This window comes from Taurulus bubalis (genome assembly GCF_910589615.1).
Source record: "Taurulus bubalis genome assembly, chromosome: 16".
Classification (NCBI taxonomy): domain Eukaryota; kingdom Metazoa; phylum Chordata; class Actinopteri; order Perciformes; family Cottidae; genus Taurulus; species Taurulus bubalis.
This window is the reverse complement of record NC_136604.1, coordinates 12,450,324-12,463,210: the sequence shown is the minus strand read 5'-3', so window position 1 is coordinate 12,463,210 and position 12,887 is coordinate 12,450,324. Positions and strand designations below refer to the sequence as shown.

Genomic DNA, 12,887 nt, shown 5'->3' with positions numbered 1-12,887 from the left:
AGAAGAACTTTAGCAGTAGTGAAAATAAGGTACTGTGAAAGAAATCTAAACAAAGTAAACATGTGATTTTGTAAGAGCGTGAGTGATGTCATTACATGAAAATCAAAAAGCATCTTAAAGCAATATCTAATCCATTTACAAACTCACGATATAAGTCAAGGGTTTTTAAAGTCTTAATTGGGATTAATGGACCAATAATGTTTCTTTAGCCCACATATTTAATAATTTAATAATCAACATTTTATTTTATGATATTTATGCATGTTTTATGTTCCTCAAATTTAGAACTTGTTTCAATGCGTTGTACAATTTGTAGACTGTAAACACAATTAACCACTTGGAAATTGGTTCATTGGTGAATCACATATATCAATGTGTATTATCAAAATAAGAACAAATCGTGGATATTAACAAAAAGAAGAGGAAAATTATAAACCATATATCAGTTATTGCATGAGGCCCACTGCAATGACATATAATCTAATCACATTTTTATTTTTCTAAAATATTGCATTATGTATTATTTATAAAAGATCATTTGAATCCCTATGATAAAGCATCATTAGTGCTTATGTCAGAAACCCTATTACTCTAAAATGATTAAAAAAGACAAAATCATGGTAATTTACATTTAATGGATTTCAGAGTACTATCACTACTGGTAATATCCCTACAGGAACTGGTTTTATACACTAAACAGTGAGTGAAAGATCCTCTGAAAGGATCTTAAAATAGTGTATAATCTTCCTAGAGCCGCACATCTGCATCACAACAGTGTTTACATTAGTAACACAGACATCACAGTTCTTATTGGTAGGATGCACTGCGGAAAATGTGCTTTTATGTGAACCTAAAATTGCTGAAATTGTTAATTTCACTGAAGGGACAGAAGACGGAGAAAAATATAGCAGTACAGATCAAAATGTAGGATCCAGGATATAAGAGGAACACCTTGAGAAGGTTTCTATTCACAGGTTTTATGCAGATTGATTATGCTTAATTTCTAAATAGAAACAAATAACCTTATTTGATGGTGCTTGTGGTCTAAACTGTACCCATATTTGGAGATACAAAAAAACATACAAAGCCCTGATGTAACCCCCTCGGGAAAGTGAATGATGAATTTAGATGCAGTGCGTCAGCAGTCAGAATTACAAAACTATGAGCACAGTGAGGAACAATATGGGTTCAAACGTGGGTTGGGCCGAGAGTGTGCACACAGATTGTGCCAGCAGAGCTAAAACAGTTAGGAGCTCAGGAGTGGGGTGAAGGAAGCATCAGTATGAAGAATCCTCCTGACTATTTTTATTTTCTGATCAATGAGAGTGACTCACTGTGGCTCACCTCTCGCTGCATGGAAAGCATCCAAGATGGGTTTGTGCTCTGTGGACAAGGCTAAAACTGTGCACATGTGTGGCCACCTACAGACATATATAGTGTAGAGTGTATAAGAAAGTGTCTGTGAAGGTGAAAGAAGTGCACCTGTTAAGTGATAGACCTCAGCAGTGCGATGGCTGTGTGGGTTTGTGGTCTATAACGGATGTTTGACAGGCTGATGAGCTCTGGCACTCACACACTGCTTCCTCCACACATTCTCCCCTCCTCTGCCTGTCTTCTCATCTCTTTAGGCGGTGGGCGTAAACTCCCTCCTTTTCTTCCTAAACGCCGTCTTTCCATCTTCGCTCTTTTTCCCTCGCGCTCCTCCAGTCCTCCGATGCATGTTGTTTGCGCTGATTGCGAGTTTGACAGGTTTTCAGAGCGAGAAACGCAGAGGGAGAGGAATCAAACAATCTCCTCAATTAGACAGCCCACACAAACGCACGTCTGAACTCTATACCATCTTCATCAGTTGTCGCAGTTTTCATCTTTCAGTCGCAGACACCTTTGTTCCCGAGTTGAAAACACAGTGTTCACAACAAAGGCAGAAAAAACCATTTAGCTTTGAAGAACAGAAAGCCGCACAGGCTTTTAAGGTTTATTTGCATTGAGAGGAGGGAGTCTCTCTGCTTTTTCTGCCTTAATTGACCAGTTTGCCGGAAAATTTGCAAAGGCTACGGAGCGGCCACGGATGTGAGGGCATTCAAACTGCAAATGGATCCCTGATTGTCTTATCTGGTTTAATATAATCTCATATTTAAAAGGTCTAAATTTCAGCAGTTTAAATGCAATTAATGAGGAAAGGGGAGATGAGGAAGTTGCTGTTATGTTTCAATGAATATGACTACGAACCCCACTTTTTTTTCCTTCTCATATGAGGAATAATAAGATTGCACATTTAAACAGAAACCAGAACACACAGCGCCTTCGGTCTCATGCCACTAACCAGACTTTCAGCTGTCATTGAGATTTGATGACTAAATGTCAAATAAACACACACAATCTGAGCTGCTGCCTCATTTGCATGCGCACGCGCGCGCACACACACACACACACACACACACACACATACACACACACGCACGCACGCACGCACGCGCACACACACACAAGGAAGAGAAAAAGAAAGTAAAACACAGGAAGCACGAGGCAGTGAGACAGATGAAGCCCATACAGGACTTACGGACGTTCAACAATGGGATGAGTCAATGCTGTAGTAATACTGTGGTGCACTGCAGCATACCTGGAGGGGCTTATACCTGTTGATGCAATCAGTGGTGGATATCTCAAGTTTTCTCCTTGCTCCCATATGTCTCCTCTCCACTTGGCTGTCAACCTCTCTCACAGCCCCCTCTCCCATCTTTCCTCCCACAACTCCTACGGTCCTCTCCTCTCTTCTGTCCCCTCCTCGCTCATTATGTACGTCGCCGGGAAAAAGAAAACGCTGGTTCTGCAGAAGTCTTGGAGATGAAGAAAAAAAAGAAACCATACTTAATTCTTCAAGTCATTTACACCATCTCAATATACTTTTTCATTATCATGCTTTTTTTGCACTTCTGTTTGGTGATTTTACCTTTATCTTGCTTTTATGTGGCCTGGATCTGTCTCGTGATCTGATTTCATTGTGAAACACACTGCATGTGAATTCACTGATTTAATTTCAACATTTACTACTAAAAACCTGGGGTCACGAAGCTCCCTATTCATATTTAGTTCAAGTATTAAAACAAACAGGTTGACATTTTCAGAGATTTTCATCAGACAACCGTGAATCTCTCCCTCGTCCATCTCTCCTCTCTTTTCCATACATGCATCCTCCTCCATCCTCAGGAACCTTCCTCCCTCCCTCCAAACCTTCTTCATTTCTTCCCTCCTTCCTTCCTACTAATTCTCTTAAATAATTTCTTACATTCATCACTTCCTCTTTTTCTGCATCCTTACTGCCATTCTGTATTGTTGACCTGGAAGCCTCTGAGCCTGTTCTCTCAGCCGTGGGCATCATGACCATAAGCTGAGTCGCAAGGCTATTTATATTTGTTCCTAATGAGGTGAGATTTCTCTCCGCCATAGCAACGGTCTCTATGGATACCCTGCACTTGGATACCAGATCCCATCCTGTTTTAAATGTCTTATTATGGGCTGTGCCTTCCCCCGTGTATCATAGCCTAATTAATTCTGAATTAGCCCCTCTCTGTGTGAACGGTAAAGAAATACCCTCAAAATTACCACCAAGCTGACGGCATCAGCACAAATTCACATAAAAAAACACAGATAAGACGTGCACTGGTCACTTTGCAGCATCAAATAGATCAATATCAAAGCAGTTGGGTACGCAACCTGATGCACAGCTCAGTTTTTTTAATTGTCAACTTCTGCAACAAGCAGAATGGAGTGGAGACCACTAGGTGCTCTCATTATTTGATCTAAAACACACACACAGGAGGAGTAACTGTCTCTACACGGTGGGAGAGGCTGATGGGTGTGCTATTGATCAGGTCTGAGCCAAGTGAGGAGCCGGTTGAGGCACAAGACCCAGGCAGCCGAGCTCAGATCATTAGAGGAGCTCTCTGCGTCTGGGTCACACAGGTGTTGAGACCCGCCATCTCATTTCCTGCCACAAAGCGAGACAACCAATCAATAAAGCGGCAGAGCAACTTCTCTAGAAAGCCACAGTGGTGTGAGAGAGAGAGAGAGAACACACACACACACACACACACACACACACACACACACACACACACAGTCTCTGTGACTTTGTATTTACAGTAAGACTTAGAAATGTTCCTTCCTTTCCCCTAATGACAGACACTCTGAGACAGCTGCATGCACATGTACTCACACAGGTACACACACACAAACACACACCCTGACAGGTGCTGCATTGTTATGGCATGTCCAACTCTGGCAGCTTGTTTTTCCTCAGACCTCTCACCCTGTTTGATGACTCAGAGACGGGGAGATGAAAGGAGAGGCAGGGACAAGGGGGAGGAGGAGAAGTGCACTCTGACAGCAGGGGATGGAGGGCCTGAAATAATTTGAGCATAAAAGAAGGTTAAGTAAATCATATCATTAATGCTATGTTAAGAGATTGCTTTGACCTCTGTTCGGCTGTCTGCATATGCAAGTGTGCGTGTATGTGTCTGGCCTTTGTCCCACTAAAGCAGGTGGCAGCAATGACGTCCGTCTTCTTCCCAGCAGCACACACACACACAAACAAACTCACACACTTTCTCTCTGCCGCTCTGTGCTCTCTGGTGTCAGTCCCACTAGATTCCATCGTGCTTGAAATTCACTCATCATATCGGGTGGCCTCACTGTGCCGCTCGCTGACACAAGTGCGTACATGCATGCAAAGACACCCACACACGCACGCATGAAGGAACACAGCGCGGTCTGGACTGACTTGATTATATAAGCAGAGCAGCTCAACCTGACAGAGGAGCAAGCACCAAAAAAAAGAAACACAAAAAGAATATAAAAGGCTTATTTGCCCGTGTTGTATAAGCATGTTTCATCTTCCCACTCTCGCCTACCCTCACCCACACAGGTTAGATCCAATAGCTAGTGCCAGGCCTCTATATCCTGCAACACAAACATCCCTGTGTGAAGGAATATTGCAGTCGAGTTCTTTTTCATAATCTCTTCCCTCTACACCCACACATGCACATAGTGAGGGGGTGAGAGGGAGACGGGGAGAGCTGGTAAAGGAAAATGAAAAAAGAAGAGGTGAGGGGGGGGGTGGAGAGGAAGAGAGAAGTGCTCATGAGAGCCAGGAGGTAGTTGTTATAGTAACTGAATCTCTATACCTGTCAATCAGAGCTATTTCAGGCATCTCGCTTCTATGGAAAAAAAAAAAAAAAAAGCATCCTCACATACCAGGGCCAGAGCGCTGTTCCGCTGAGGAGAAATTATCAGCCAACGCACATGCACTGATACTGTCAACTTGTAAGCTGATAGACTGATCAAATTAACACCATGAATGATATTTTAGCACTATGTCATTGCTAGGTTTTTTAAAGATTCTCACATATTTTACTTCACAGTGCACTTTAACTTAAGGAAGACAAAAAGCAGATAGACAGCGTGTGCTGTACCAAAGAAGGACTAAACGATCATTGTACAATAAAGTACAATACATTCACTTAAAGTATGTCAGTGCACTGCTTCTCAAGCTTTTTGTCTGCTGATCAGCTGTCAGATGAAATAAAGTGCCCCTTCATTGACGCCACCCGTTATGTTTCTAATTCCTTCATTTCAGTTTATTTTAAACCAGATGATATTTAACTATATCCATTCACGTACTGAAAGTGCATGGTTTGAATTTTCTTTTATACAAAAAAAGTAAACTGTCAATGTTTAGTCAGTTTGGTATGGATTTGTTTTTCATACTACTACATAGACTACTTACTGCTTAACTCAGAGCACAATTACATTGTTTTCACTCAAATAGAAAATTTAAATCAATCAAGACTGACATCTTAAGGATTGACAATTATTAAATAATGAATTAAACCATACATACTAGCAGCCATTTATCTTTACCCACTGCTTTAAAATACTGTGAAATATCAGAACTGTTTATACATTAACATTATTTTTAGCGAGAGCCAATTCTCAGCCATTTAGCCATATACTTAGCAAACATTAATAATTACAAACTTTTAGTCCGTAGCTAACATTATTTACTGTAGCTTGTAATTCAACCATTAACCTCACGCTAACCGTTCCAACCGTTTATTACTTTTAGCTATACCTTCCAACAATGCATTCATTATTTTGCATCTATCTCAACTATTTAACTTTACCCATTGCTTTTATATAAATATCTCAATACTTTATTCGTTATTATAGCTAACTAACGCTATCCATTACTTTTAAATGGCTAACGTTAGCTGAACAGATTATTCATTTATTTTAGTTAGGTTAGTTATTTTAAACATGTACTTTTTCTTTTAGCCGACGATTAATCTTGAATAGTTGTTTGAACGGATTATTCGTTATTTTTAGTCAACGTTAGTTATTACACTCATTTCCCAGAGTTCCCGGCCAACTAAAGCTCCTTCAAACTCAACTTTAACACCTAGCAGTTAGAGTAAGGTATTTAAATCACGATTTATATTTTTAAATAAATTGAGCTAACTTCACGATCTTTCCACTTACCATCTGGCAGATGTAGAAGTAGCACCTGCGCAAACGTTAATAGTGTCTCATTGTATGAGAGAATATGCTTCCTTAATAGACTACTTCTGTGTAATTATCAACATCATAGCCAAAGAAAACCCTCAATTCAGCTCTATAGCGGACAAACACATGGCGAGGAGGAGAGAAAAGAGTGGGGGAGTAAGAACAGTGTGCCGAGTTTGGGAGCCATTAGGCAGAAGGTAATTAATACCTGTCAGCGTATTGCTCTGTTCGCCGCCTTTTTTCTGTTTCAGACCAATTAAAATATGACACTCCTCTTGTGGAGAGCGTCTTGTTAAAATTAAGCGCCTGAGATGCACAGACACCTTTGATAAACACATCCAGCGCTACAATTGGCTTTGGCAGCAACGGCATGCTGTATAGATAGATAAGGAGCAACACTGATATGTGTGTGTGTGTGTGTGTGTGTGTGTGTGTGTGTGTGTGTGTGTGTGTGTGTGTGTGTGTGTGTGTGTGTGTGCGCGCGCGTGCGTGCGTGTGTGTGTGTGTTGTCACCTCCAGTAAGAGATGCAAACTGCTAAATCTGATTAAAAGTGTGTTTTCTTTCTCATGAGCTTTCCTCTCAAACACACGCTGGAGAATGACGTGATGTTATGAGACGTTTATGAGCCAAGAGATGCTGACCAGCGAGGACACTGCCAGCGATTCGCGGCTTGGTACAGTAAGGACAGGCGAATGGTGAGAAAATGCAGGTGAGCCAGGGGAGAGGGGAAATAAATGGAGGGTAGAGCAGCTGAGGATAGAAAAAGACAGGTGGTATACAGAAAGAAGAGGCTTAGACGCAAAGCAACATATAATGAAGAGAGTCTGAGAGGAAGGGAAACAAAGGATGGGAGAGCACTGGGGGAAAGGGAAGTGAAATATGGTGGGTTTTCAAGCAGATAGGAACTCGAGAAGACAGATTAGACGGAAAGAATAGAGGGGAAAATGGAGAGAGGTGGAGTGATGGATGCAGGCAGGGGACCAGCAGCTCTCTGCCAACATCTCCATGCATCCTTCCAGACATCACACTGTGCCGCCATCTGCCACTGGCGCACACACACACACACACACACACACACACACACACTATCTGGGGATGAAATCTGTCTGTGGAGAAATCACCTGCGGGGAAATATATGATTGGATGAGATCACGACCTCACTGGAGCGTAATTTGCATGTCATCTAAATGGGATCTGATCCCAACGCTCGGGAGGTCAAAAGGCGTCCGATTCGTCGGACGGCACAACTCACTCCCCAATTGGCTGAAAGGAGAGACAATGGCAGGTGAACCGGCGCTCAGCTGCTGCTCCCTCTGTGAGTGGCAGGACTGCCCTCTTCTGGCTGCTTTACAAATCTCCAGTTTGATCAAAAAAATAAAAACACACACACACACAATTAAAAACACCCAACATGTAAAGATGGACAAATTCTGGCTGGCTGTTGATGTTTTTAATCACATTAGAGCTAAGGAATAAAAACACAAAGAGCATGAGAGTGCAGCACACAGAGTGTTTCGGTTAACCACATACAGAGTCTTATTTATACATATATTCATATAATAGAGGCCATTTCTCCCGTGTGTATAGCGTCTGATTGTAACACAGAAATATACCAACATTCCCTGGGTGAGAGAGAAAATAGCAAAAGAAAAAGAGAGCAGAATGCTCAACAGTCATCATCTACATTAGAAAACCTACAGGCCATTCGTTTTTATAGGTTTATACATCAGCGAGGCATCAGTATTCATTACAAAAATAGGAATATAGTGGATATAGAATCACTGGGGGTTGATTGAGTGGGTGGTAGGGTGAGGACGTGCCCTCCCATCAGTGGCATGACTAGCAATGACCACTCATCCGCCCACCCAACACATACACCCAAACCAGGAAACAAAGAGCCATCCTAGGATTCTGAGCGCCTCCATGCGCGTTGTACAGCAGATAATGGAAACCAGTTAGGGTTTAAAATAAACAGTTAACAAAAACCATTAGAAAATGACTATGTAAAAAAAAAAAAGAGAGACCTTACAGGCATTATAGGGGGTTAGTGCATTGATGAAAGTTGAGATAGTTTAGGAAAAGTGCAGTCAGAACCCAGAAAACATGAGCCAGGATAGAATAAAAAGGGGGCACAGTCAAAATGAGAGGTGGCAAAGTAATAAAGGCTTTAGAGAGAAGTGCAAAGCAGCTCTTAAGGTCGTCTTTCACGAGGGTTTCTATAGCTGCTGTTAGAGAGGAAACCAAACAGGAGAGGGGAGCTAACAGAGATGAATTGTTATTGCTGGGGGTGTTCTCTATTTGGTGTTAACTGGTGAGATAAGGAATGAGAGGACAGAGAGGGGCGTTATTGCTGAGGGTAGTACGGCTGCTGCTGAGGGGGTTGCTGGGGGTAACCAGGGTAGGGCTGTCCAGGAGGAGGGGCTGCTGGGTAGCCAGCCTGTCCTGGAGTCTGCTGATAGCCCATGTAGGGCATGTTGGGCATGTTGTACTGTCCGTAAGCATAGGGATTGTAGCCAGGCATCTGGAAGTACCTGCATTGGCATCACAACAGAGAAAACAAATAGTTAAACAAACAGTTGGGAAATATGCGTGCTTGTGTTTACTTTCCGAGAGTAAGATAAGAAGATTGAAACCACTCGGATGTCTGCGAGTATGGAGCAGCAGGTTAGATTAAAGACGGGGAACAAGCCTGGCTCCGTCTGAAGGTTAAAACAACCCAACGACCCGCACATGTAAAGCTCACTAATTAACACAGTTTTAGAGGTGCTAGCCTTTTCCTCCTGCTTCCAGTCTTCATGCTAAGCTAACAGGCTGCTGGCTACAGCTACACAACAGTACAGAGACATGAGTTTTTAGTACAAGCGCAAGATTGATTTAGATAGGACAAAAGACTTGCTTGTAATTATAATAAGGAGCCGCAAAGGAGCAGAACATCCTGTTCACTATATCCTGACATCAACATACTCAGGTATGAGGGTCAGTTTGACCTCAGAAATGGGGATGCCGTGATTGAACTCACCCTGGATATCCTTGATAGCTGGGGTAAGGCGGCCCCTGGGCCTGGTTTGGTGGGACCATAGGTGGTGGGTTGCTGTTGGGCGGGCCAGTTAGTGGTGCATTGATGGGAGGGGTGGAGGCTGCTTGAGGGGTGATGCTCGGTGGAGGAGGCCTGGCCGGGGGCATGGGCTTCGCCTGGGGTTGTTGAGGTTGCTGGGTCTAGCAAGTGGAGAGAAAGAAGACAGATATCGAACCATCAGCCTCACATCTGCTGCAATGGTATTTAACATTTGGCTTTGTTTGTCTGAGTTGCTGCTTACAAAAACGGTCCTGGGTGCAGCCGTTGGGCCACCAGCAGCAGGGACAGCCGGGTTGCTCTGATAGGCCGGAACGTTGAAGGAGGGAGCGCTGGGCTCGCGGGCGATGCTCTGCTGCAGGTCCCTGAAACAAGAATTCAAGCATCACAAACGGTGAGCGTGCTGCAGCGTTTCCTTTTAAATCCATGCATTTATCAGCTCTCATTCTTTTACTGACACCTTGAAACTAATTCTTGAATTGGAATATATATTTATTATGTACACACATCTTTTTACAGTGAAGTAAAGTTGAAAATATCAGATGATGACTAAGGCAAATGAAGTGTGTGTGTGTATATATATATATATATATATATATATATATATATATATATATATATATATATATATATATATATATACACACACACACACAACAGGTGAGTGGCCTACCTTACTCCCTGGCCAGCTGATATACCTACCCCACACATCAATCAAATACACAAAAAAACAAAAAGTACATACTTAAGTAGTTCATCGCGCTCTGTCTTGCGAGCAAAAACGATGTCGCTGCATTTGTTCTGGAACTTAAGCAGGATTTCTGTCAAGTCGTTGTAGAACTGAGGAGGGGGGAACAAAAGAGGACAAACATAAATCACCTGGCTTGCAAACCACCTCGGCTCAAAAACAAAACAAAAAAAATAAAAGTAGAAAGTTTCTGACAAAATATGCATTACTGCAGTACAGTGCATCCTTGCAGAAACATGTGTGCCGTGTGTTGTGCTGAGCGAGTACCTTGGTGCCTTCGCGCAGGTTGTTGCTGATCTCAACGTAGCTGTCGTGGGCTGACGCCAGCTTCTTCAGGACCTCGTCCCTCTGGTTGGCTTCCGTGTTGGACTGCTTCAGACTGCTGAACTCCTGGTGGGACGTCTGGGAGGAGATCACAGATTGAGGAGATTAACTGCGAACACCTCTCAGAACAAAAAGGTATATTTAATTACATTTTTTTTTTATCCACACACAGTGGGGTTTCGTCATTGAGAGGGAAAACTGGGTTTTACTTGCTCTCTGGAAGGAATCTGCGCTTTAGCAGTCTGATAATGCTTCTTGATTACATTTACTAAATAAACTTTTTGTTTGCTGTACTTCACAAGAATGTCAAACGTCATAAGCAGCTCCCTCTTTAAGCTATGAGAGGGTAGAAAACTGATAAAGAAATGGTCTCAATAACTTTAACGGCTCAATTGTTATTTTTTTCTGAGTCTGTATTTGCATACCTGCACTTGTCCCAGCAGCTCTTCCTGCGTGCGGAGGGTGGCCTGTACCCGCTGGTTGTAGGCGCCGTACAACTGGTCGAGCTGAGAGAGGGACAGCTGCTCCTCATTGATGGCCCCGTCATGGGCGAGCGCCGTCAGGAAGCTGGTAGACATGTCAAAGGTCACAGCCTTGATCTCTCCCTCCAGGGTCTCCCTTTCCTTCTTCATCTCATCCAGCTGGGCGAGCTGGGAGCGCAGCACGTTCACTACCTGGGAGGGGATGGACTCAGTGAACGAAGTTGTGGATTGGACTTCTTAAATCACTTTCAGCGTTCTATCCTACATCGATCCCTGACCTCTCGCCCTTATGATGACTGCACTGTACTGTCGTTTTTCACTTTGGCGTGAATACAGTATAGCTGTGGAGAGACTTCTAGCACTTCTTCCCTGCGCTTTCCCAGTTCTGCTTGCTTAGTTATTTAAAGTTCCCCAGTGACACACAATGCAAAGTCAGCAAACACAATGAAAAATGGAGCCAGTGTGGGGAGAAGGGACAGGACCATAAAGCACACAATGTTCACCGGGTGTTTCTATGTTTACGTGGAACACACAATTCCTTAGGCTGAGGAGACACATCGTAAGCTCAAAAACAAACCATGACAATAAAAAGCTTGACATCATCCGTCTTCAAACACACAAACATCAAGACATCAGTGTAAGCTGACGGACCTCGTTGCCCTGCAGGGTCTTGGTCGGGTTGGCGGAGGGAATGGCAGCATTGAGCTCGTTCTCTGGTTTACACAGCAGGGCGATCATGTCACAGTGGGTGGTGTAGCGGTCCCTCACCACCTGGTCCGCTTGCACAGCCTTGTCCAATATGTTGCGGAAGTTACCTCCCTCTGGTAGAGAGAAGGGAGGGAGCGAGACCAGAAAGAAGGAAAGAGGAAGAGCGCATTGCAATTGTTAAAAGTGGATGATACGGAGACAAAGTTCATGAACAAAAACTGGACTGTGTGTGTGTGTGTGTGTGTGTGTGTGTGTGTGTGTGTGTGTGTGTGTGTGTGTGTGTGTGTGTGTGTGTGCTAGTACAGTATGTGAGGACTGATTTTAACTCAAAATTCAGGGCAAGCAAGGCTGTGTTGGCCTGTCCTCTCTTATTCAAAAGGCTGTATCTTTGAGGGGGCTCAACTTTAGGGCTTTAGAGTTTTTAAATAAATAGTTTGACATTTTGGGAACTGTGTGTTTGTATACCTGCGCGAAGGGGCTTGTAAAGGTCTCCAGACGGGGTTCTGTTCCAGCGCTGGTTGAACTTGGTTCTCAGCTCACTGTCTGTCGTCTCTTCGTCGTCCAGCATCTTCAGAGACTGAAGACGAGCACAACACACACATTATACAGAGTGCCTTCACACACACACACGTTTGGCATTTTTCTGCCATGTGTAAATATTTAGTATTTAAAAATCTACTCAGCCATTTCATTGCAACTATGAAGAGCATTATTTCATGTCGGATCCAACTAACAATGCATTTTATTTATTTATCAATTAATCATTCAAAATTGCTCATGTCTGACCAACAGTCCAAAATATTCAATTTACAGAAAGAGCAGAAAATGTATCAAAATTGTTGACCATTTCCTGTGTTTGTTCAATTGTCTTTCCATTAACTGATTGATGAATTGTTTCAGCATTACATCCAGAAATGCTAGTAAAAAAACAAAGTCTACTTTTTGGCCAGCAGAACTACAGTATACTTTATGGTAATGGCTCATTGTCAA

The 12,887-nt window shown here is 42.9% G+C and overlaps 1 protein-coding gene across 1 annotated transcript in view; it reads right to left on the bottom strand.

Annotated features, from left to right (window-relative positions):
* Positions 1 to 7,997: 7,997 nt before the first annotated feature.
* The window catches only part of pdcd6ip (programmed cell death 6 interacting protein), a gene marked incomplete at its 5' end in the record, with an annotated part of 13,877 nt that continues 8,987 nt past the window's right edge, over positions 7,998 to 12,887 (bottom strand). The window contains 8 exons of the mRNA XM_079231759.1: positions 7,998 to 9,093; positions 9,582 to 9,778; positions 9,880 to 10,000; positions 10,381 to 10,475; positions 10,651 to 10,785; positions 11,133 to 11,381; positions 11,841 to 12,010; positions 12,363 to 12,474. Coding sequence (XP_079087885.1) covers positions 8,907 to 9,093; positions 9,582 to 9,778; positions 9,880 to 10,000; positions 10,381 to 10,475; positions 10,651 to 10,785; positions 11,133 to 11,381; positions 11,841 to 12,010; positions 12,363 to 12,474 — 1,266 coding nt within the window. The 3' untranslated portion in view covers positions 7,998 to 8,906. The remainder of the gene's footprint in view (positions 9,094 to 9,581; positions 9,779 to 9,879; positions 10,001 to 10,380; positions 10,476 to 10,650; positions 10,786 to 11,132; positions 11,382 to 11,840; positions 12,011 to 12,362; positions 12,475 to 12,887) is intronic.